The 26,561-nt window shown below is 42.1% G+C and overlaps 1 protein-coding gene across 3 annotated transcripts in view; it reads left to right on the plus strand.

The window, feature by feature from the left end:
• LOC148041348 (phospholipase D gamma 1-like) overlaps positions 1-26,561 on the plus strand; it is a 111,814-nt gene that overhangs the window by 67,491 nt on the left and 17,762 nt on the right. For all 3 annotated transcript variants that reach the window (XM_087679083.1, XM_087679070.1, XM_087679075.1), the window contains 2 exons: positions 11,216-11,284; positions 11,390-11,537. In XM_087679083.1, the coding sequence (XP_087535209.1) occupies positions 11,216-11,284; positions 11,390-11,537 (217 nt within the window). The remainder of the gene's footprint in view (positions 1-11,215; positions 11,285-11,389; positions 11,538-26,561) is intronic.

Raw genomic sequence — 26,561 nt, forward strand, 5'->3', positions numbered from 1 at the left:
CTTCTTTTTGCAGCTTGGAATCCGTCGGTATTTGTTCTATTTCATGTCCCTCCATGTCGTACTCTATCGAATCTACCTCCCCCTCACTTTCATCCTCGAAGGGTTGGCAGTCTTCGTACTCGTCGTCAGAGTCCTCTGTACTAGCCGGTTCGTCGTCCCGTAGAGCTTGGTACTCCTCTTGTCGCTGATCCGGGACTAAGGCCCAATTGTGCATAAGATTCAAGTCATGCACTCTGGTCCATTGCCACTCGGATTCGCCTAAGAGGTCCTGGAGAGTTGTGAGGTTTGTTGCTGAGTTGTTAGCCAACTTGTCTGTTAAGTATTCCAGGGCCTCTTAGAGTTCTTTCTTGTTGCCCGACACTTGGAAGGTGACGGGCTTAGGTCTCCCAAGATGGGTTCCTTCCATATCTCTACGAATCCTCATGCCCAAAATATGCTCTGCATTCCCCAAATCTTTCATGGAGAAGGCTGATTTCAGCTGATTTTTGAGAGCATCCAAGCTAGTCTTTCTTTTCCCAGTAGCAACATATCATCCACATACAAAACAAGTATGATGGGGCTGCCATCTGTATCCTTTTTCATGTACAGGCAATGATTTGCATGACTGCGTGTAAACTCATGAGATAGCATAAAAGTGTCGAACTTTTTGTACCAGTGCCGTAGTGCTTGCTTCAGCCCATACAGGCCGCGTTTTAATTTACACACCATCTGCTCTTTTCCAAGAACTACAAAGCCCTCGGGCAGTTTCATGTAAATTTCCTCATCAATGTCACCATGCAAGAAAGCTATTTTTACATCCATTTGGTGCAGCTTTAAGTCCAATACAGCAGTGAGAGCAAAAAGCACATGTAGAGTGGTCATATTCACAATAGGTGAGAATACCTCTTGGAAGTCAATCCCTTCCTTCTGTGCATACTCTTTAGCAACCGGTCTTGCCTTGTACTTGGGTTTCCCATCAACTGTCTTTACTTTGTAAACCTATTTGTTTGGAAGAGGCTTGCTTCCTTTGGGCAATGACACAAGATTCCAAGTATCATTTGCATATAGAGATTTAATGTCTTCCTGCATAGCTAGCTCCCACTTATTTTTGAATTCGCATGGCTTGAAACTTTTTGTATGTAAGAGGCTCACCCTCATCTGTAAGCATCACAAAATGCAAGGAGAGGTCAAACCTATGTGGTTGACCTCTAACGTGTGTAAGCCATTTTCAGCATGCTGTTCATGCTGTACAACACCTTCATTTATTGGCTGTACTGCATTTATTGGCTGCTATAAGCCATTTTCAGCATGATGTTCATGTTGTACAGAACTTTCATTTTCATTACCAGCACTTGCATTTTTATAATCAGCAAGTGTATCTTGCTGTCCATGACCTCCTTGTGCTACTATTTGCTGTCCATCATCATCTAGCTCAAAAATAACCGGCTGATCATCAGTTTCAGGCTTCAGCCTATGGTACAACACCATGAGGCTCATTTTCTGAAGTAATAGGTGGCTGCAAATTCTGAAATTTGACCTTTTTCATATCTTCATTAGAGGCTAAAATACCTTTCAGCAATTTTGCCTCATTAAACACAACATTTCGACTGCGAATAATTTTCTTGGACTGAGGTAACCACACTCGGTAGCCAAATTCTCCCTCATCACCATAGCCCATGAAAATGCCTTTGGTGGATTTTGGGTCAAGTTTGTTCCTCAGCTCATCTCTAACATGCACAAAATCATCACAGCCAAATATTTGTAAATGGTCATATGAGGCTGATTTGCTAGACCAAGCCTCCTCAGGGATAGCATTGTTTAAGAACGTGTTTGGAGAGCGGTTGTAAATGTGAACTGCGGTTCTGAGTGTCTCTCTCCAAAATTCATGAGGGAGATTAGCAGTGGACAGCATGCACTGCACTCTTTCACATAAAGTCCTATTATATCTTTCAGCCACCCCAATTGAAGAAGGGCTGTAAGCTCCCTCTTAATTTCATGCAAGTCACAAAAGGACTTGAATTCAGTAGATATGAACTCACCCCCATTATCAGTTCTCAATCATTTCAGCTTTCTATCTGTCTGAGTAGTCACAAATGCATGAAAAGTTAAAAAAAAAACAAACTTTTCTTTTCAACAAGTTTACCCAAATATTTTTGGAACAATCATCAATAAAGGAGACAAAATATACGGTACCACCCAACAATTTCACGGGCATACTACATACATCAGAATGCACTAAGTCCAAGACATTGGACTTACGAGCGACACCAGAATAAAAGAAAAATTTTATTTGCTTACCAAAGTGACACTCATTTCAAAAGTCAAGTTTAGAGCCTTTTCCATCAACCCTCTTCAAAGAGGTAAGGACATCAAGTCCTTTCTGGCTCATATGGCCTAATCTCTTATGCCATAAGTCCAAGTGACTACAAATTTTAGCAACTGCAAGAAACTTGCCATTCAAGGCTTTACAATGCAAACGATACAAAGTGCCCTTCTTGGTTCCTTTTGCAATCAACATGGAACCCTTTTTCACTTTCCACAAACCACCACCAAACAGTGTAGTGTAACCATGCAAGTCAAGCTAACCAACAGATAGTAAACTCTTTTTAATGCCAGGCATATATCTAACATCTTTCAACACAAGATCTTGCCTATTGTCTAAAGACAAGTGTATAGTGTCAATCCCATCAATGCTGCAAGCATGGTTATTTCCAAGATACACCTTTCCATAACTGCCTACATTGAACATAGCAAAACACTCCAAGTAAGGAGTTACATGGAAAGAGGCACCAGAGTCTACAATCCAAGTCTGAGTGACACCATCATCAATTAACAAAAGCGCATCAATCACATCGGCCTTGGTGATCTGCATATCTTGCATGTGACATACAAGGGCATCATAATCAGCTGCACATAATATATTAGCCTTTGTATCTGAGAGCTCCTCTATGACCACATTGGAGGCCACATTGGCCTTTTCCTTGCCTTTGGCTACCTCAGATGCATCTGTCTTATCCTGCTCCTCCTTTTTGTCTCCTGCATTCTTCTTTCTCTCTTGTTTCTTCTTGTAATACCTGCAATCAGGTCTCTTGTGGCCCTTCGCACCACAGTGATAGCAAGTAATGTCACTCTTTTCCTTTGCTTTGCTTTTGCTTTTGTTTCTTTGTCTTGCATTTGCATTTTTCTTTTCAGCCTTGCCTCCTACATTATAAGCTGAGTTGCTTCCTTCTCCACTAGACATACGTCTAATTTCTTCATTCAAAATTGAACTCGTCACCCCATCATATGAGAGATTAGGATTATTGCTTAGAGAAACCAGCAAGGTCTCCCAAGAATCAAGCAGTGTCATGATCAAAAAGATTGCCCTCAACTTATCATCAAAGTCCAAATTTGCATCCTTGAGCTGATTTAAAATGCTTGTAAATGTACTCAAGTGCTCAGCTGCAGGCTTTGAGTCAGCCAATCGTATATTCACCAACTTGCGCATTGATTAACAGGTGTGGTGATCTCATTTGTAGTTTTCAGTTTATCCCATATTGCATAACTTGTATCTAAACCCTTAATGTCTGTCAAGATGTCATCAATGACACCCATCTTAATGTAAGCCACAACTTTTTAATTTACTCTGGCCCAATCTGCATCACACATTTTTGCGGGTTTATCTTCCTACAAAGCATCCTCACAATCCTTTAGGAACAATATGCCCTGCATACGGTCTTTCCAAAGGTCAAAGCCATGACCATCAAACTGTTTGATTTCCATCAAACTCTTGATGTTTGAACTGGAAGAAGTTGCAGCCATTTTATCACGAACACAAGAGTAAATGCCCCTGAACTGCAGAAAGACAAGCTGAACTAGCAAACACACTGCTGATCTTCCTCAAACAGTAATAAATCTCTGTTGTTTGTACATGAATCAGCCACCACACGGGCAAAAATGCAGAAATTTAACAAATTCTGCACAAACCCCCAAAATTTCAGGTTCAAAAGTGCATAAATGTCAGCCAATCTGATCTAGGTGAGCAAAATTTTACCAATACCTGAAAAGCCCCAATTTTCTGGGATCCAATGTCAAGAAAGTTTACTCAAAAGAGCAAAATTCCGGCAAATTTGACAAAATCCCCAATTTAATTGAGGTCACCACACGCAATGTCTGCAATTTCTGACCTGAATGTCACTGCTAGGCATGGACGATATCAAATCCGAGAAAAACCCAAAATTTCCGGGATTGAATTTTCACAATTTTAGATCTGTGCCTCCAATGCGCGAACGTCGGTTAAAGGAAGGAATTTCAAAGGAGATTTTTGATTTAAAAAATAAAATGACAGGGGATTTGTTGACCCGTTAGGCGGGTTGCGTGATCTGTCAGCCGGCGACCCGTCTGCCGCTTGTAACCCACTGCCCGACCGTTCGCCTGTGCTCGATTGGCTGGTAACATCGCACTGCCCCATCGCGTGCACGCCTGGTCCCCTGTCGTCATGTACAGCTCCCGCTTGTTGGTCCTGTCACTTGGTGGTTGGATGGTTACTTGCTGATGTCTGTTGACTGTCACGTGCAATCTGTCTCGTTCACCTGCTGTCCTACGACTGTAGCCTGCGGCTATTGCTTGCACCTCAGCAGTGTCTATCGACTTAGGAAGTGTGCATTGAACCTTAAGCTCTGATATCAGTTGTTGGAGCTCAGTTGGGGATGTGCAGCAGCAATTCGAGGAGAGTGTGAGAGTGACGGCAAGTTTAGAGAGAGAGAGTGAAAGTATGATCAATTTGAGTGTACCAACAATGTGTTGGTACACAAAGAATAAAATGTATTTATACTTAGAGCAGGTAATGGTGCATTCACATGTACAACTAAATAACGTGTGTGTACTTTACACGGAGGTCAAACGGGCCTTTATCCCAGCATTGGTCAATTCAAAAGATAAGGCAATAAATTGATAATGTTAATATTACATTCAGAATGCAAATTTTGCGACATCCTTTGAAGCTATCTATATCTTATGGTATCTAGACCTTAGATTGATTGTGGTGAAATATTGCATAGTATAAAGCCGATCTATAAGGTTATCCATCCCAAGCAATGGATATTTATTCTTGATGGTCATCTTATTAAGCACTTTGTAGTCGATACAAAAGTGCATCATGCCATTCTTCTACTAAGCATATGCAAAGTGCTTTGGCAATGTTAAGGGTCATCTTCACAAATTCCAAACTCTTTACAAAAGTCACAATGAACATTTGAAAGATATACAAAATATAAACTCTCATCTAAACCATTTTAAATGTAACTTTTGGGTGACATTGTGGAGCACCTTCTAGTAGTCTCACAACAATCCAAAAATGTATTGGAGGTAGAGTAGCACTTGAGAATCGTCCAAGGTCTTTGTTTTATGCAACAAATCTTATTCAAGCTTTTCTTCCCATATCAAGCTCAAATAATTTGCAAAAATTTTCAATCCAATCATTGGTCACGAAACTTTTGGGAAAAATGGACTGAAAATCAGCCCATGTCATCAGCTTAGGATGTAGCCCCACCCACCAAGCATATGCCTTCCCCTGTAGCATGATTTATATTTGGCTGCTGTCCTAAGTGTCATCGAACTAATACAAATCAAAATATGCTGTCCATTTGGCCAACCATGAATCGATGTTCGTCTCATCATATTTCTTCGTTTCCCCTTTAAAGGGATCAGCTTGGAATTGAAGAGACAACATCCTCATGGATGGGGACACAAATGGAAATGACGAGTGCACAACTTAGCTAATTGGTGTTGCATTTCTTGAACTTGAGCTTGGAGAATCTCCATGAGAGATGAATCTTCGTCGGATTTCAAAGAATAAGAGGTTTCAGGATGCTACCTAGGGGTGTGTTTAGGTTCTCAGGAGAAGGCAAACGGGCATCCTCCATGTGTTGAGGTTCAATGGCAGTAGATGCATCGAAAAGACATACACCGTGGGAAGCCATGATGCAAGAGAGAATATGTAAACTGAGGGAGAGCAAGATGTTTGAGAGAGTGCACAAAAAATTGTACAATTCATTTGAGAAAGAAATAGAGAACTGAGAGAAATAAGACTGAAAAGGGGGAGCAGCTTAAGGGGTTTGCTTACAACCTTTCTATGAACGGCTCTTTAATGAGTTTGAAGGTGTCGATGGGCAATCTATGGGCAAAAGATTAAAGGCGGCGCCCCCCCCCCCCCAAAGAAAGCTAATTCAGTCCAAAACACGTGGACTGCTAGTGGGTTAGATCGTGAAGGTGGAGAATCGGGGCTGGAGAGACCTGCCGTGCATCTAAGGGCCTTCCCCACCATCTCCACTTGTTGTCCCACCCTATGACCTTCGTCTCTTCCTTCCTACACAATCAAGCGCGGGAGTTTGTCAATAAGGTAACCACCTTAACTAGGTGACTGTCATCCCTTCCTTCTTGCGTAGCCTTCAATGAGCCCGGTCAACAATCCATCTGTCTCCCTCTCTCTTTTTTATCCCGCCGTCAGAATTCAACCTCCCTTTTATACTTCTACTTCATTTCTCTCACCATGATTGCCTCTTTCTCTCTCCGCGACTACAGTCTACCTCTTTCTCTCTCTACAGACAAATTAAAGCCATCATTGAGCGCCATAGGAGACAGATGCCAAGACGCCTCAGCTATGCAGAGATACACCTCCCTAGAGAACAGACATATCATTGATGGAGAGTTTTCCTTTCTCTACTCTCACTTTCAGATCACTGACATGTTTCCCTTTTATGGGACACTATTTCATTTCATTTCATATTTCATTTCCTTTTCAGTCTTATAGGCATGTTTTTAATCTTTTTTCTCGTTCTAGATGAGAAACACACCATCATTGTATGTACTGCTTTGGTCTCATAGGCCACATTGGCCTTTTAGAGACGTTAATATACTCTCTCTCTCTCTCTCTCTCTCTACGATTGTTTCTTTTTTACTCCATGACTCATCATTACAACTTGACAGTAATGTTTGCAATAATAATAAACATAATGTTAGTATTAAAATTAATGTTAGCACTTATGTAAACATTAATTGTTAATGTCAAAATAACATTTATTGTTACATTAATATTAAAATAAAAAATTAGTGTCATTTGAAATTCTGACGCTTATCTGGGCAACAACGTTTCAGCTTCAGGCATTGATCACATGAGCCCTGGAGTGGCAGCTCCCTAGTCTCTAATCATAAAAACCGTTGAAAATCCTTGTGCACAAGCATTGCCCCAACACAAAAACCTGAGCATGACTCATGAGTATAAAACAAGAAACATACCTTGCTTTCATACTATGCATGCTAAAACCAGCCTTCCTTCCGTGGATGGGTGGTAAATCCCTGATTACAACTTAATTACAACAGCAAACAATAAATGCAAATCTGAAAATACAAATTTACCTACTGATCTTGGACAATGTACACCCAATTGGCCCCAAAATTGGCGCCCCTTTTGGTATTTCTTTAGCTTTATTGAAGAAGAAGTTGATTTACAATGGGATTCTCCCGATCCCCTTCGCAATCCAAACTCCCCTTGCTGTCCAAAGTGACCAGCAAGTCTTCAATCTGATTTGCCCCTTGATTCGGGCACTTAATTAGCCTTCACCCATTTCATAGACAATGGAAATGCCCCAAATTCAATGGCTGGCTAGTCCTCCACCTGAATTTAGCTGAAATTCACCTTCAGACCTGCTGAATCCAAGTCTTGGAGCTTCCAATTTTTGGCATGCTTCCCGAGGCTACTGCTAAACCCTAATTTCTTCTGTAAATTAGGGTTTATAGCAGAGAAATCTGAAATTTTTTAGCCTTCAAGGATCAAATGCTGAGATCTTCGGAGCAAGGCTGTGAAATGACTGGGAGATGAGAGAGAAAGCTGTAGAAAGAGAGAATTCAGATACAGCTGAGACATCCAAATCAGTTGTCATCTTGTACCTGGATGCAATCGCCTAGTTGTGGAGGGTTTGAATCTACAATCGCCTCCTCAAACTCGTGGCTGGCTACAATGGCTGAAAATAGGCTGGCCATGGCTGCTCATAGCTCTCCCACATTTGCTACAGCATGAATGATCTCGTTTTTCCTCTTCTTTAGCCATTTACTAGCATGTATGGGCAAGTTTGCCAAGTGGCAGCTTTCCCAAATGGTTTTTCCAATATTATCCATCATTAAATATTAATTTTCAGCCTTTAATTAAAATTAATCTAATAATTATTTCGGTGCCCAAAAAAATAATTTGACTGACCAATAATTAAGTTGGCTAGGCATCTTCCACTCCCGAGTCTCTCTATGCTATCTTTGACCATTAGATGAGTGTTAGGTACCATTAAACGCCACATCTCTAGTGTCACCAACTAACACTTATGGCCAAATGAATGACCTAGGCCAACAGTTGACACCAGATATCGCCAAGTACGTGTTCAACATAACTTATAGCAACTTTTGCTCTTGACATCTCATGATTTTCTCGGGTCTCGGACTTGTAAATTTACTCTAACCCCAGTTGCACCTCACATGTGCAACATTTACTTAATCATATGATTAAAAATTAATCCACATGTTAAGTGAGGTTTCAAAAATACATGTCCTCATGACACCACAATCTTGGTTTCAGTAGATGGGCGAGTTCTTACGAACTTATGGATACCTTTCGATCCCTTACGACCCAATCTTATACATATGTATCAATTTAGCGGGGATCAACTATATCGTGGTTTATGTAGATGATTTGTTGATTATTGGCTTAGATTCTATTACCATAGGAGAAATTAAGGCAAAGATCTGTGCCACTTTTGAGATAATAGACCTTAATTTATTGTCTTATTTTTTGGGGATGGAGGTTATTCTTTCTAAGGGTTGTATTTTTATATCTCAGCAAAAGTATGCTCTTTAGCCATAGTGAAACAATATTGCTTTGATCAGACACGGCTGGTAGCCATACCACTTGATCACACTATCCACTTGTCTAAAGATACCCTAGCACAGTCCTTTGATGAGCACACCTATAGATATGTAGTAGGGAAACTTCTTTGGTTGATTCATATTAGGCCAGATTTAGCTTGCTTAGTCAATCTGCTCAGTCAATATGTCACTGTATCTTGTAGTCACATTGGATTGCTCGTTTGCATGCTTTGGGATATGTTCGGTGTACCTATGCTTATGATCTGACATGGTTTTGGTCTATTTTTACAAGGTTACATTAATATAGATTGGTGAGGAGACCTCGATACTTAGTGTTTCCATGGCAAGTACCTCTTTACCTATCAAGGAGAGAACTGAGATGTGAGAGAAAGAAGAGTAGAGAGAAAATAATGACGAGGAGAGAGAAATACTAGAAAATTAGGAAAGAAGAGAGGAGAAGCCATAGAAGTTGTGAACAAGGAGGTGAGGTAAGTGACAGTAAATGTATTGATCAATGGCCTTTCCATGCTATCCCAACCATCATAATAATCCCTCTCTACTCCACTCTGATTAGTGAGTGGGCTAAGACGCCTGTGGTACAAGCTGCAACTCCATACCTCTACTCCCATATAGTAATATATAGAGAGAGAGAGAGAGAAAGAAGAAAGAAAGATATATTAATGTCTATATAAGGCCAATGTGGCCTATGAGACAAAATCCAGAGTACATCCATGTCTAATGTCATCCCATCAGTAAGGAAAAGATAACATTACAAATAAGTGAGTGGCCTATGAAACAATACTGAAAATAACTATACGATGGGACTATACTAGGGTTGAACCATGTGTAGTGTTGTCCCATCGATAGAAAAGAAAAGGAAAGGAAAGAAGAACCAGATCTGATAGAACCATGTACAATAGTGTGGCAGGGACTATGGGCTGTAGCTGATCTCAAGATCTGCACATGATCTCAGCTATGATGCGGTCCCTAGCTGCTTCATTTATATGCTTGGTGGTGAGTTTGCGGTGTCTCGTGATAATGGCTCTAATCCGACTGTGGTGTGGCATCCTTGGACGTGGTCTTGGTAGACGGGGTCGTCGTGCTTGACGAAGGGAAATGGCTCTATCCAATGTGACTCCACGGTGTGGCCTGTAAGGTGTCTGGTAGGGTGGCTCTTTCTTTGCTAGGCTAGTAGTGTCATAAGGGTCTGCTCTGTAGAAGAAGTCTGTCACTGCTCTCTATGAGTGTCCCTTTGGGTGAGCTGGCCTTCTGTCTCGCAATAGTGCAGTTCGGTGCCTCTCAAGCTCCAAGAGGAAGAGACCTAGGCATCTCTGGTCCTCGTACTCCATGACGCGACGAAGGGGTCCAAATCCATCACGGAAGAGACAGTGGTACCGTTCTCGTATGTCATAGTATACTGTGCATCTGCATATGTAGTGCTCCTTTGTCTCACACTCTCGACCACAAAGCTAGCATGTCCTATCCTCTGCTAAGGTATTTGTGCATTTGCTGTCTCCATGTGAAGCCTAGGTGAGGAGGTGAGAATTTGCCTGATAGCAACCTATACGCTATTGGAGAGATGGGTGTCCATATGTGCTGGCCGAATAGTGAAACCATCATCAGAGAGAGACAAAAAATGACTCCTGTAGAACTCCATCCTCGATCCTAGAGGGAGTGGTGGATGGATCCATGTCCTTGCTGTCTCAATCCTCAAGATATCAGCTCTAATCACCTGGTTCAGCTTTGATCGGCTGAGAGAAAGTGTAGGGTAGTCAAGGCTATAATCCAAAGGTGGAAGACAGTCAATATCCAAACCATGTAGGATCATCCAAATAGTCATCTGTGAAAACCAACAATTCTTCTCGCCTCCTACTGCTAGTTGTCTAGATGAGGTTAGTGCCAATCTAGAGTATCTATGGCGTGGAAGTTTCCACAGTCTATGCCAAAAGGTCATTGCCCTGAAGAGTGCCTCCGTAACTATAGGTGTTGCCCCTAGCTCTGCTCTGACAATGGGATGTGGGGTGGAGGGCTTACTCCTAATCATACGTGCTATCATCATGATCAATGGCCTTTCCATGCTATCCCAACCATCATAATAAACCCTCTCTACTCCAATTTGATCTGTGAGTGAGCTAAGACGCCTGTGGTACAAGCTGCAACCCCATACCTCTGCTCCATATAGTAATGTAGAGAGAGAGAGAGTGTGTGTGTGTGTGAGTGAGAGAGAGAGAGAGAGAGGGAGAGAATCAGTTATTTTCAATGCTGACCTGATGGTCTGATGTAAATATTTACTAAATTCAATTATCTTCACGAAAAAGAGAGAGAGAGAGAATCAATATTTTTGCAGGTCTTTAGATCGATAGATTCAGGATCTGTTAAAGGTTTTCCAAAGAGTTTCAAGGAAGCAGAACAGGAGGTGAGTTTGTGCTATATTTGTTAATACTGTCTTGTACTTCAGTTTATTTATAAAAGACAAAAAGAAATGAGTTGTAACTTGATACTTCCAATTCCTGAAGATCAGAACCTTGTGGGACGCAAGAATGTTGCAGTGGATATGAGTATTCAAACAGCTTATATCAAAGCCATACGCTCTGCTCAGCATTTCATTTATATTGAGAATCAGTATTTCTTGGGTTCGTCATTCGCTTGGCCAAGTTACAAGAATGCTGGTAAGTGGAAAATGTCATTCAAGTTTCTCTTCATTTCCCTGTTTTAAATCCAGCCTAATTCTAGTAGATAGGTGACTTATATGTGACGGACAAGACTGTGTGAGCCCATCAGGGTTCAAGAACCTATTGGCAGGTTATCGGAATTGTAGGTTAGAAGTTGAATTTCTCTAGACGATGGCTTTAGAGATGAATCCATGGATGGTTAGAAAGTAATGCGCAGAGATGAGGTTGAGAAAATACTATGTACTGGTTTGAATTTGTGCATATGTGTTTCATATAAATGCTTTGAAAGTTTCATGTGGTTTTAGAGGACATAGTTGGAAGTTTTTGTGTATCCAAGTTTAGGGTCTAACACTCGTCAGACAAAAGCCCTAATCAAGATCCTTCATAAACACTTATGGTAACTAAAATTGGGGTTCACAGATGGTAATTTTAGAAATCAAATTTAAATCAAACAAAGTCAGCTGTGCAAAGTGAAAAGCTTGAAAAATTCACATATTATTTTTCAGAAAGTAAAAGCAAGGCAGGATGGTCATAAAATGGCATGGTTTGCTTTATTACCTTACACAATTGATTTAGATGCAGGAAACATTTTTGCACAAGGCACTTGATTGGAAGCAACTCAATTTGGTAAATAACATTAGGCCAAAAGCTGCCCAAAAGTGTGCTCAGAATGCTTTCAACTAACCAATGGAAAAAAACCCAATCCAAGACATGCTCAGAAGTAGGCTGGCTAGTTAGAAATGCAATGTGTTGCAAGATGGGTCAGAACATATGAAAATGAGGTTGCTCAAGTGAATGAAATCCCACCAGGGTTGAAGTTTCTGAAGCACTGTTACCTTAGGTTCAATGAGAGAAGGACAAGGGAACAAGTGTTTCCTCCACACATAGCTGCACCAGCTTTCTAGAGTAGCTGCAGCCTGCAAAAAACCACCTCAGCAGTGGGCCTCCTGTCATACTAATTTGTGGAATTGCCAAGCAACACCATCCTCCTTTCTATTAATCAAGACAATAGGAGAGTGGATCCAAACACCAGCTGATCATGATCATCCATAATTCAAGCAAACAACAAACTGTGTCATAAACTTGGATGTTTGAAGATTAATCTCCTTGTGGTTCATATCCATCATATGAAGTCCAGAAATTTCCTAATGTCCTCAATGTATGTCCAGGGCCCCAGCCAAGATTTATTCTGGTAATAATCTTCACTTATCTCCTTGTGCACAGTGTATCACATGCCCATTGTTAGTTTGCACTAAGAGGCTTGGAACATTCATTCTGAACAAGACTGAATAATTCTTTAGTGCACTATTCTCCAATAAAAGCCTTTCTCACACGACTTGTTACCTCCCAAGAGTTTATGTAGCCCACAGAGGACATTTTTTCCACCATAATGCATATTTCTTACAAGAAACCCAAAGTATATGCCCCCCCCTTCCTTTCAGTATATTTCCCCTACTTCATTCCTATTTTGGTTTGCATGTACAGCACCAAAAAGGCTTTAGGGTGCCACTCCAGAGAATTGGGGCACCACTCGAGATAGTCCGTGCCTATAAATATGGCACTGACTTCCCCCATTCTTCATCCCACACATTCATTCCTTCTAACACTCTTGTCACTCTTTTCCATATTCTTCTCTCCTTTCTCCATCCTCTCCACTGCCATTCACATCCCGTAACCCTCATGTGAACTTTTTCAAAGGATCCCAAATGGCTCAGTGGAGGACCTCCCATCACTTTTTCAGTACTTTTGGTACAGTCCGGTACTTTTTATTTTTGAATATCAAATATTGTTTGGTACTTCCCATCACTTGGCGAAGGGTCCCCCATTGCTTGGATGAGAACCCCCCATCGCTTGGTACTTTTTCAGTATTTTTGGTATTGTTTGATACTTTTTGATATTTTTGAATATCAAATATTGATTGGTACTCCACTTGGCATTTTGCAGCCTATATCATCTTCTGTCAGCCCTCCTCACCTCGTGTCATCATCAGGCTTTGTTTGTAGCAGATTCAGGCTGTTTGCAGCAAGTTACGCCCACTTTATCAGCCCTACATCAGATACCTTTGTTTATATGTTTTCTTCACTCCTGAAGGGCTCCCCAGCAGTCGCTGTCTGCAGCCACTTACAAGGAGAGATCATCAAATATTCTTGTGTTTTCTTCTCCAGTTGGCTGCCCAGCAATTGCCCTGATACCAGCCATCATCTTGGTGAGATTACTCCTGGACTGCGTTTCACTCCCTTTGTAGCTGCGTGTCCTTTCTTTCATCTTTAGCATTACCTTCCATCCCTCACTGCTGAAGGACTGTTGCACTTCCTCTATAGTGTAGATTCCCTGTAGGTGCTACCGCCTGATTGAGACAGGACAATGCAATTATCTTCAAAGCTTTGGCTCTGTTGTATTAGCTTGATTGACTTAGCATGATCCAGTGAATAATTATCATCATCATCATCATCTATATTTTCTAAGTTTCTCTTTTCTCTCGATCTTTGCCCCACACACTGTGTTTCCCCTTGCAAACACTACTGTCTCTCTAGCTTGTTTTCATATCAATCAATTTTGACACCCTGAAGGTGGAATGTCGTGTTTTTCTAGAGGAGATTGGTGATGCCCCCTTCTAGCCACGAATCCTGTTGATTTGTAGTTAGAGAGGACAGTTGACTGATGAGAGTTGTTATTGTCTTGATAGAGTAAGCAGCTTGTTGTTGTTGAGGATTAGGCTTGTCGACGGTTGTGGTCCAAAGTGGTACATTGATCTAGATCAAGCTATTTGTACGTTGGAGGGATGAAGACTTGGGGATCATCGAAGGACATGCATGGCTAGTAACTCCATTGTAGAATGATGATGTCAACTTTATATGATTACGTTCATGGGATTGTGCTCCAATTTGCTTCAGTCTCTAAGGAGCATGATATCAACTATTGTGCTACTTGCAAGCTGCTGCTTATCATTTTTAAAGCTACTAATCATTTTGTTTCTATCCATACATTGTTCTTATAGGACTTTGCTTCTATTTACAATACTAGCAAACTGCTTGCTACCATTTTTCAAGGTATCATGAAATCAGCATGAAACCAATCTTCCTTCTTGGAAAGGGTGGTAATTCCTTGATTAAGCACTTTACAACAAGCATGAAAATCACGTAAACTAAAAGTGCACACTTTACCACTTTAATCTTGGACATTGGACACCCTATTGGCCCCAAAATTAGTGCCCCTTGTGGTATTTCTTTATCTGATATTGTAAATGGAAGGAGTACAATTGAGATCCTCTGATCTCCTTTGCTAATCCAAGTGCCTCTTCCTGTCAAAACTATCCAGCAAGCCTCCAAACCAATTTGCCCCTTGGTTTGCTTGGGGATTAGACTTCACCCTGCTCCTTCCCAAATTTAATATTGGCTGGCTGGCTTCTTGAATCTCCCTTAAATTCCTCAATTTTAGTTGCTGGAATTCAACTCTTAGGTCCTCAATTTTGAGCACGCATCCGAATGTGGCTATCAAACCCTTGATTTATTCTATAAATTAGGATTTACAGAAGAGATTGACTGAAATCTGTTCCTTCGATGGCTCAAATTACTAGAAAATGTTGAGATAATTTAAGAGATGGCTTGGGGATGAGAGAGAATTGTTGGAAAATGGCAGCCAGCTATGGAGAGAGAGATGAGAGACTAACAGCAAGAGAGTGAGCTGAAGCAAAAAGATAAGAGTGTAATTGCTAGAATGAAAGATAGAGTGCAAGTACAACTTATGTTTAGGTCAAGGGTTGACCTAACCAGCCTTCCACCAACTAACTAGAGTTAGGTTTATTTTACTCTAGAGCCTAGTGTTACTACTTTACATTTCTAAGACACTAGGTGTACACACCTTACATTGACACTTTAATAAGTGTCCACACCACACAAATTACATTGGGCGTTGCCGATAGAATCGGCAAATTCTAACATCCCCCTGCAATGCCAATGTGATGAAGTACAAGGATGATCAATTACCAAATGGTAACAAGTTTAAGGACTTTTGAAAAGCCTCAAACTTCTCGCGTGGTAGTGCCTTGGTAAAAATGTTTGCAACATTTTTCTGTGTGGGTACATACATCAAGCTGGTTTCTCCTCTCTCTCTCCATAGCTGGCTGCCCTCTATGTGTTTCGTGCGAGCATGAAACAGAGGATTTCATGCTATTGCAATAGCACTCTGACTATCAGAAAGAATGGGTGTAGGACCCTCCAATGGTAAATGTAGATCAGCCAACAATCTGTGCAACCATACACATTCCACTGTTGACGTGAAGGCTGCCCTGTACTCAGCCTCACAAGACGAGGTAGCCACTGTAGGTTGTTTCATGCTTAGCTATGAAATGCATGAACGGCCTAGAAAGAAACAATGTCTTAGTAGAGTGCCTAGTGTCTACATCACCAGCCCAATCTGAATCACTGTAAGCCTGTAAGTGCAAGTCTGCCTCCATAGAAAATATTAATGCATGTGACTGAGTACCTTGCAAATATTTGAAGATTCGCTTAACAGCTTGTCAATGTATGGTCCATGGACTATGCATATACCTGCTCACCTGAGATAATGCATACTGAATGTCAAGGCGTGTGTTGCAAGGATAAATAAGACAGCCAACAGCCTGGCTGTAAATTGCAACATCAGACATCTCTTCACCATCACGCATAGACAGCTTTAAGCCTGGCTCCATAGGAGTGCACATAGGTTTGCAATCTTGCATACTAAACCTATGTAACAACTTATCCACATATTGTGACTGTGACACGATGATACCATGCTGGTTTTGGGTGAATTGAATCCCCAAATAATAGTGTAGGCAGCCCATATGTGACATAGCAAATGCATGTTTTAATTCAGCCTTAAAATCTGTAATTTTTTCTTCTGTAGATCCAGTGAGCAGCATGTCATCTACATAAAGAATGATAATCAGCAAGTTCCCCCCCCCTCCCCCCCCCAATTCTTAATGTATAGAGTGGGAGCAGCTGGACTATTTTTGAACCCTTTGCTAGCCAAATAAGCATCAATTTTGGAGTACCATGCACGAGGAGCTGTTTGAGACCATAAAGAGCTTTATTCAGCTTGCATACCATGTGCTCTTTCCCTTTAACCACAAACCCTCGAGGTTGCGACACATAAACATCCTCATGCAAATCCCCATTCAAGAATATTATCTTAATGTCCAACTGATGTACTTTCTAGCCATAATTTGCAGCCATAGCAATCACACATCTCACCGTACTCATATGGAATGTAGGAGCAAAGTTTCTTCATAATCTATGCCCTTCTTCTGTGCATAGCCTTTTGCTACCAACCGTGCTTTGTACCTGTCAATTGTACCATTAGCCTTGCGTTTGAGTTTAAAAACCCATTTTGTGCCAATGACCTCCTTTCCAGGTGGTAAATCCACAAGATCCCATGTAGAGTTAGTGGCAATAGAGTCTAACTCATCCTGCATGGCCTACATCCAATGTACATCTTGCTGAGCTTCGTCCAAGGAAGTAGGCTTATCATCATCCAACAGTGAACTCATAAACACATGCTCATTACAATCATCTACTTCTGTAAAATCAATCAAATGTGCCCCCCCTGCGTCATTTACTGTATTTCTGGCAGCCCTTCTAGTACGTTTAGGTATAGGAGCATCCATTTTATTCTCCTGGAGAGTCTGTAACAGCCATCTTGGGACTGTTTTGGCTGCATTTACAGCAGCCCTTTCATGTTGTACTGCTTCTTCCATTGCATGTGGCAAACCATCATCGATACCTTGCTGTTCGAGAGCATATGGTGCAGCAACAGCTTGCTGTATTAAGTCTGTCCTGCCATTTACAGCAGGCATAGACTCCAAAGTAAGTGGCAAAAGGCCCTCAAAGACATCACCAATGTCATGGGTGGCTGGCATTTGAAACTCATCATGTGAAAATGCAGCATTTTCAGCAAATAGGACATCCCTATTGACAAAGACTTTCTTCGTGCGTGGGTCATACAAGCGATAGCCCTTACTCTCCAAACTATAGCCAATAGATATGCATTTTACAGCCTTGTCATCAAGCTTCCCACGAAGCTCTTTCGGAACATGTGCATAGGCTATGCAACCAAACATCCGAAAGTAGTCTACTTTGGATTTCTTGCCATGCCAAGCTTCGAACGGTGTGATCGTCTTCAGTGCCTTAGTGGGTGCACGATTCAACACATGATTTACACACTGAAGGCCTTCTAGCCAAAATTTATAAGGTAGCCTCTTGCTTTTTAGCATACAACGAGTCATCTCCATAAGAGTCCGATTCTTCCTTTCAGCAACACCATTTTGCTAAGGAGTCATTCTAACAGTGGCTTGATGCGTAATGCCATGATCAAGCAAATATGTCTCAAAAGCATGAGACATGTACTCCCCCCCTCTATCTGTGCAAAATGTCTGCACTTTTAAGTCAGTTTCAGCTTCAAGCTTTGTAACAAGATGTTTGAAATGCATGAACACATCGGATTTTGCCTTCAACCCATACACCCATGTATACCAAGAGTAGTCATCAATAAATGTAACAAAGTACTGATGACCTCCAAGTGCACATGTCCTCATGGGACCACAAACATCAGAGTGAATAAGCTGCATTTTTCGGAGGACACACACTGCACCATCCTTTTTGAAGGCAAACCTATGCATCTTGCCCAAAATACATCCCTCACATGTATGAGGAGGTGGAGTCTCCATTGGAGGCAATGCATCTACCATATGACACCTCTGAAGGGTCATCAAACTCCCAAAGCTCATGTGTCCATAGTGGGTATGCCATAGCTCCGCATTTTGCATAGCAGGTGAAAGAGTAGTGACTGCTAAAGCATCATGAGACTGTCTGTCATATGTATCCAACAAAAATAGACCCTTATACAGGGTGCCGGACAGCCTAAGTGCATAATCCATCTCTCTGTCTCTAACAATGCATTTGTCATCCTCAAAGATGACGTAAAAGCCATACTTATTAAAAGCAGAGATAGACAACAAGTTCTTTGTAATGCCAGGTACAAACAAGACATCTAGAAGCATGAAATTACAACCATCTGCAGCAATAATAGTGATTGTCCCAATGCCACATACATCATAACTACTGTTGTTCGCACATGTAACACATTTCCCAACAGGGGTTGAATGCAAAGAGGTAAACAAACACTTCCTGAAAGTGATGTGCTTTGACACCCCACTGTCAAAATACCATGTTTGTTGCGTTTCGGCAGTATTAAATACTGAATCAACCATTGAAGAATCATAACTGCATGTGAGAAATGCATAGTCCTCCTCTACAAAGTTGGTTGAAGTATCATCATTAGTAGATTTGTTGGCTGATGTTTCTTGGACGGCCAAACTAGAGTTCTTTTTCTTCTCTTTGGCCAATCTCTTTCTGTATTCATCGATATAGTGACCGGGGTTCTTGCAATAATGGCATTTCCCATTCTTTTTAGTCTTTTATGTGTCTTGGACAACCTTATTTGATGGCTGTCCAGCATCACCCTTTTGCTGATTTTTTACATTTTGCTTGAGTTTTCCTTTGCCTTTGAACTTAGAAAGCATAGCCACATCACCTGAACGCAATGCCACATTCTTCCAAGTCTGTTCCTCTTGCAGCAATAGGCCTTCCAACTCCACAAATGTAAGGGGGTGCTGCCCCCCCCTCAAAGACAACATCAAAGAGATGTGGAAACCAAGATATGACTCTGGAAGAGAGTTTAGTGTGATGTTTACCGATTGAGCATCCTGAATGACCTCATCAACATTGAGTAGTTGCTCACGCAAATCCTATATGTGAGTAAGGTGCTCTGTCATGCTATCACCTTTAGCCATGGTCACATTGGCCAACTCTCTGCGGAGATAGGATATCCTAGCCTCATTGCGTGCTGCAAACATAAACTCAAGTACATCCCATGCTGACTTTGAGGTCTTACAAGACCGAATGTGCAGAATAATTGCCTTTTTCATTGACAAGGCAATCAAAGAAAGTGCGTGTGCATCTTTTGAGTCCCATTTCCTCCGATCCTCGGTAGTAGGGGGGAGAGGAGGGGCAGCAACAGTAGCAGCACCAATACCACCACTAGCAGCACCAGCAACCTATCCTTGAGCGTTACGCTGAGGTGTCTAAGATGCAAGACCTCCTGGTTGCTGCAAATCACATGTAACATAGTCCCACAAGTCCTTTGCCACAAGAAGGTTACGGACTATAAAACTCCATAGTGGGTAGTTTGAGCCATCAAGTTTGTCCTCCTGAGTGAGGACACCAAGGATGTTCCTTTGATCATTATTCCCCTGACGTGCCATGTTGTCAATGATAGACAAAAATCTGCAGCCAAATACTTCAATGCTGAATTATAGAGTATACTTCTCAGAGTACCAAAATCCCCCACGGGATTAAGAAACAAGTACCAAACTGTCACACAAATGCCAAAGTGTGTACAATGCCACCCAAATCAGCACTCAGCCAGTAAATTACAGCATTGTACTGCTGTACCACACCCGCCTCGAAATGTGTATTCACAAAAGTACAAAATACAGCAACTTAATGCTAATTCTTACCAAAATTTACTACATTTTCCCAAAATTTTGTGCCCAATCTGACTATAACAACAATCAAATGCTGTTGTATTGCTTGTTGCTGGCCTTGGAGTGCGTGTCGGGCAAAAGCCCCAAATTTCTTTCTAAAATTTCAAAGAAATTGAAGAAATTTGTACCTTATAGCTTTAATTTCTGTGTTACTAGACTGCCAAGGTAAGCTCCACCCAAGCTCTTGTCCAATTCTTGCATCTCATAAAAAGGCCCAATGTTTATTTTCCAATGCACCTCATGTTGATTGAATAATTAAAAATGTTTTCCATGTATACTCCGATTGAGAAAAAAGGCAGATGCCAAGCAAGATGGTAAGCCAAAAGAGAGGTGAGTGACCCTCTCTTACTACGTAAGACCCTGAAGGGATGCACAATCTGGCCCGAGGGGAACTTTTCCCACCTCCCAATGATCCGAAGTCAGATACTTGTATGCAAGTGCAGGTAGACTTGTATAGTACACGCATACTATTCAGTTGTACATGTGAATGCACCCTTAATATGCCCTAAGTATAAATACATTTTATTCTTTGTGTACCAACACATTGTTGGTACACTCGAATCTAATCGTACTTTCACTCTCCCTCTGTGAGTCTCTCTAGTCGTCACTTTCACTCCTCAAACTGCTGCATCCAGTTGAGCTCCAACTGGTATCAGAGCATAAGGTTTCCTGCACTTCCCGAGACCACCAACAAGAAACGAGTAGTGGGCAATAGTTAGGCAATAGTCAAGTCACAGTTAGTTGACGGGATCACTACGGGGAGCAATTAGGCAAAAGGCGAGCAGCAGTCGTGGCAACAGTCGGGGCGACAGGGCAGTTGCGTGACAGGGCAGGCGACTGCCGACGGCGGGCGCCTACCTGTAACAGGCGACACAGCACAGTGCAGGAGCGACGAAGCGGGCGACGAGGACCAGACACGAGAGGTGACTGGCAGTTGACCAAGCGCCAGCGGGCGCCATGCGACAGAATAGGTGCCACCAGTCCCATCTCACAACCCGCCTGACGGGTCAACACACCCCCCCATCACTCCGTTTTTTAAAATCAAAAATCTTTTTTCTTCAAAATCTCCTTTGAAATTTCTCCCTTTAACTAGGATTCGCGCACTGGAGGCACAGATCTCAGATTTGTGCAAATTCAAGCCCGAAAATTCGGGGCTTTTCTCGGATTTGATTTCGTCCATGCCTGGCAGTGACACTCAGGACAGAAATTGCTGACATTGCGTGTGGTGACCTCAATTAAATTGGGGATTTTGCCAAATTTGTCAGAATTTTACTCTTTTGAGTAATATTTCTTGACATTGAATCCTAGAAAATTGGGGCTTTTCATGTATTGATAAAATCAGCTCAAGGATGCAAATTTGGACTTTGATGATAAGTCGAGGGTGATCTTTTTTATCATGACACTGTCTGATTCTTGGGAGACCTTGGTGGTTTCTCTTAGCAATAACCCCAATCTCTCATATGATGGGGTGAGGGGTTTAATCTTGAATGAAGGAATTAGACGTATGTCTAGTGGAGAAGGCAACAACTCAGCTTATAATGTAAGAGGCAGGGCTAAAAAGAAAAATGCAAATGCAGGACAAAGAAACAAGAGCAAGAGCAAAGGAAAGAAAAAGAGTGACATTACTTTCTATCACTATGGTTGGAAGGGCCACAAGAAACCTGATTGCAGGTATTACAAGAAGGAACAAGAGAGAAAAAAGAATGCAGGAGATAAAAATGAGGATAAGACAGATGTATCTGAGGTAGCCAAAGGCAAGGAAAAGGCCAATGTGGCCTCTAGTGTGGTCATAGAAGAGCTTTCAGATACAGAGGCTGATGTATTATGTGCAGTTGGTTATGATGTCCTTGTATGTCACATGCAAAATATGCAGATTACCAAGGTTGATGTGATTGATGCACTTTTGTCAATGGATGATGGTGTCACTCATACTTGGATTGTAGACTTTGGTGTCTCTTTCCATGTAACTCCCTGCTTGGAGTGTTTTGCTATGTTCAATAATGCAGGCAATTATGGAAAGGTGTATCTTGGAAATAACCATGCTTTGAGCATTGATGGGATTGGCACTATACACTTGTTTTTAAACAATGGGCAAGTGCTTGTATTGAAAGATGTTAGATATGTGCCTGGCATTAAAAAGTGTTTACTATCTGTTGGTCAGCTTGACTTGCATGGTTATACTACACTGTTTGGTGGTGGTTTGTGGAAAGTGAAAAAGGGTTCCGTGGTGATTGCAAAAGGAACCAAGAAGGGCACTTTGTATTGTTTGCACTATAAAGCTTTGAATGGCAAGTTTCTTGCAGTTGCTAAAATTTGTAGTCACTTGGACTTATGGCATAAGAGATTAGGCCATATGAGCCAAAAAGGACTTGATGTCCTTACCTCTTTGAAGAGGGTTGATGGAAAAGGCTCTAAACTTGACTTTTGAAATGAGTGTCACTTTGGTAAGCAAATAAATTTTTTCTTTTATTCTGGTGTCGCTCGTAAGTCCAATGTCTTGGACTTAGTGCATTCTGATGTATATAGTATGCCTGTGAAATTGTTGGGTGGTGCTGCATATTTATCTCCTTGATTGATGATTGTTCCAAAAATATTTGGATATACCTGTTGAAAAAGAAAAGTGAAGTGTTTGCTGGTTTTAAAACTTTTCATGCATTTGTGACCACTCAAACAGGTAGAAAGTTGAAACGCTTGAGAACTGATAATGGGAGTGAGTTCACATCTATTGAATTCAAGTCCTTTTGTGACTTGCATGGAATTAAGAGGGAGCTTACAGCCCCTTACAGCCCCTTACAGCCCTTCTTCAAATGGAGTGGTTGAAAGATACAATAGGACTTTATGTGAAAGAGTGCGGTGCATTTTGTCCACTGCTAATCTCCCTCATGAATTTCGGGGAGAGGCACTCAAAACCACGGTTCACATTTGCAGCCGCCCTCCAAACAGGTCCTTAAATAATGGCATCCTTGAGGAGGTTTGGTCTGGCAAATCGGCCTCATATGACCATTTACATATATTTGGATGTGATGCCTTTGTGCATGTTAGAGATGACATGAGGAACAAACTTGACCCAAAATCCACCAAAGGCATTTTCATGGGATATGGTGATGAGGGTGAATTTGGCTACAGAGTGTGGTTACCTCAGTCCAAGAAAATTATTCGCAGCCGTGTAATGTTGTGTTTAATGAGGCAAAATCGCTGAAAGGTACTTTAGCCTCTAATGAAGATATGAAAAAGGTCAAATTTCAGAATTTGCGGCCACCTATTACTTCAGAAAATGAGCCTCACGGTGTTGTACCATAGGCTGAAACTGTTGATTAGCCGGTTATTTTTGAGCCAGATGATGATGGACAGCAAATAGGAGCACAAGGAGATCATGGAAAGCAAGATAGACTTGCCGATTATGAAAATGCACGTGCTGGAAATAAAAATAAAGGTACTGTACAGCATGAGCAGCATGCTGAAAATGGCTTACAGCAGCCAATAAATGCTGAAAATAACATACCTCCAAATGTAGATCCAATTCTTGAAAATGTTGATCATTAGGTACGCAGGTCTACACATGTAAGAAGGAAACCACATAGGTTTGACCCCTCCTTGCATTATGTGATGCTTACAGATGAGGGTGGGCCTCTTATACACAAAGAGGTCAAGTCATGCGAATTCAGCAATAAGTGGGATCTAGCTATGCAGGAAGAGATTAAATCTCTATATGCAAATGATACTTGGGATGTTGTGTCGTTGCACAAAGGAAGGAAGCCTCTTCCAAACAAATGGGTTTACAAAGTAAAGACACTTCATGGGAAACCCAAGTTCAAGGCAAGACTCGTTGCTAAAGGGTATGCATAGAAGGAAGGAATTAACTTCAAAGAGGTCTTCTCACCTGTTGTGAATATGACCACTCTACATGTGCTTTTTGCTCTCACTGTTGTACTAGACTTAGAGCTGTACCAAATGGATGTAAAACAGCTTTCTTGCATGGTGACATTAATGAGGAAATTTACATAAAACAGCCCGAGGGCTTTGTAGTTCCTGGAAAAGACCATCAGTTTGGGGATGGTAAGCTATACTGAAACAGAGTTTAGTCCCAATGGCCTTAAAGATAGCCCTCCAGAAGTGTGATGTGAAGAGAGAGTCACGATCACTAATGATTCTTTTGGGTAACCCATGCAGTTTGAATATCTCCTTGATGAATAACCTTGCGATGTCTGAGGCTTTATAGTTTGTCTTAATAGGGATAAGATGTGCAACCTTGGTGAGCATATCCACCACGACCATAATGGAGTTGTATCCTCCCTATGTAAACTAAAACGCAACCTGTATGGGCTGAAGCAAGCACCACAGCAGTGGTACAAAAAATGTGACACTTTTATGCTATCTCATGAGTTTACACGCAGCCATGCAAATCATTGCATGTACATGAAAAAGGATACAGATGGCAGCCCCATCATACTTGTTTTGTATGTGGATGATATGTTTGCTAGTTGGAAAAAGAAAGACTAGCTTGGATGCTCTCAAAAATCAGCTAAAATCAGCTTTCTCCATGAAGGAGTTGGGGAATGCAGAGTATATTTTGGGCATGAGGATTCGCAGAGATAGAATGCAGAAATTGCTGTTTTTATGTCAAGAAAAGTACATTGAAAAGGTACCGGATAGATTTAACATGGCTGAAGCTAAGGCTTTTGGGGTACCCTTACCTCCTTATCTCAAGCTTAGTAAAGCCAACATCCCAAAAGATGACGTGGAAGCAAATGCTATGAAGGGAGTTCCTTATGCATCAGCTTGTGGCTCTCTTATGTATGCTATGGTTGCTACTCGTTCAGACATTGCTCATACAGTGGGAGTTGTTAGCAGGTATATGTCAAATCCTGGAAAATTACATATGGGCAAGGTGCACTTATTTCGCAGGGTTATTGTGATGTAGATATGGCAGGTGACTTGGATACTCGTAGGTTCATCGGCAGGTATGTCTTTTTTTTGCAAGTAAAATGTGGCTGATTATATTACTCAAAAAAGAAAACACTGATTACAACGGAGTACTCATGCTCAATAGATAAGTTAAAGCGGATGAAAGTCACAAATACATCATGTATACAAGCCTCTCAAGACGGTCTGGGGGGGATGGGGACAAGAAGCCATGGAAGGGGGGTGTATCGCCATCTGGGGCTCCCTGTCTGCGTCACGAAAAACAGGACTTGGCCGCCCCAAGTGCGCATGAAATGACATCGGAGCTCCTGATGAGTCCTGAACTCCCCGTGCAGTTGATCCCATCGGCTACGAAGTGAGTGGATGATGGAGGTCCAAGTCCGCATGAAATGACATTGGAGCTCCTGATGAGTCCTGGACTCGCCGTGCAGTTGATCCCATCGGCTACGAAGTGAGTGGATGATGGAGGTCCAAAGCTCTGCTAAGGTCGCCTGTACAGAAAGTCTCTCTCCGCTGAAAGCCTCCTAACACCGTGCCTTCCAAATATGCGAACCAGTAAGACTCCCTATGATCTCCCATACCTCAGAGCGGTTTGTTGTGGGCTCCAATACCCGGCGGATAGGTAGAGCCTCCAAACCGACCACTGTGCACGACCCTGCCTCGATAATGAATATTGTGTCCCGTATCCCAGCCTCATACAGAAGGTGACAACCTTGGCTGACCACTTACCAGCAGAAAGCTCCCCATGAGATACATCCATGGCTGGGTGCTATACGACGAAGATCCTCTTCCATGAAAGGACAATTATCTCCTCATCCTAGTGCCCTCTGTCAAGAGCCAAACACCCCCCTTCCTGTACGGTGAAGAAAGTCCCAGGTGGAGCATCGGCCATTCTACCTACCACCTGTAGGGGGATGCTTGCTAGTGAAAACCTAGTGGCCCATACCTCCCCGGGCTCTATCGGCTCTCATATTGGGGGAGCAAGCCACTCCTGAGGTACTGCTGCGTCTGTCTCCCTTCTCCTCAACTCCACTCCTCTCTGGTAGCCTAATACTCACTAGAACACCTCCTCGTCCACCATCCTGTACACCTCTCGCCATGTTCTCATGGTACGAGCCGGGCCAGCCTCCCAACTAGCCCACTGGATGTGGGGGCACTCGCTAATCTGTGTCTCTTTCTGATCTCTGACCTAGGGGTTCCAAATCACCGGTTGGTGTTCAATCTCCTCCTGGCAGTCTGGGGGGTTCTAGATTAGGGCCTTGCGGAGGCCCTACCACACGCATAGCAAGCTGCGTAGGAAAGGTGATCTGGGCTGACGTGAAGATCCATCTCAGGGATAGCCTCCACTCACCGCCAAGCCTTGGTCTACAATCCTGAAGACCCTCCTGCAATAGGACCTTCCAGTTCTGCCCTCCTGGTGTGAGGCCGCGGACAACTAGCTTGCCCAAGAGGGCCATACTCTGATAACCGTCTGACCCAAACCAAAGGAAATTCTGCACTAGGCGGCGAAATTA

This window comes from Lygodium microphyllum, chromosome 1 (genome assembly GCF_053477565.2).
Source record: "Lygodium microphyllum isolate KBCC chromosome 1, Lygodium_microphyllum_v1.1.10, whole genome shotgun sequence".
NCBI lineage: Eukaryota > Viridiplantae > Streptophyta > Polypodiopsida > Schizaeales > Lygodiaceae > Lygodium > Lygodium microphyllum.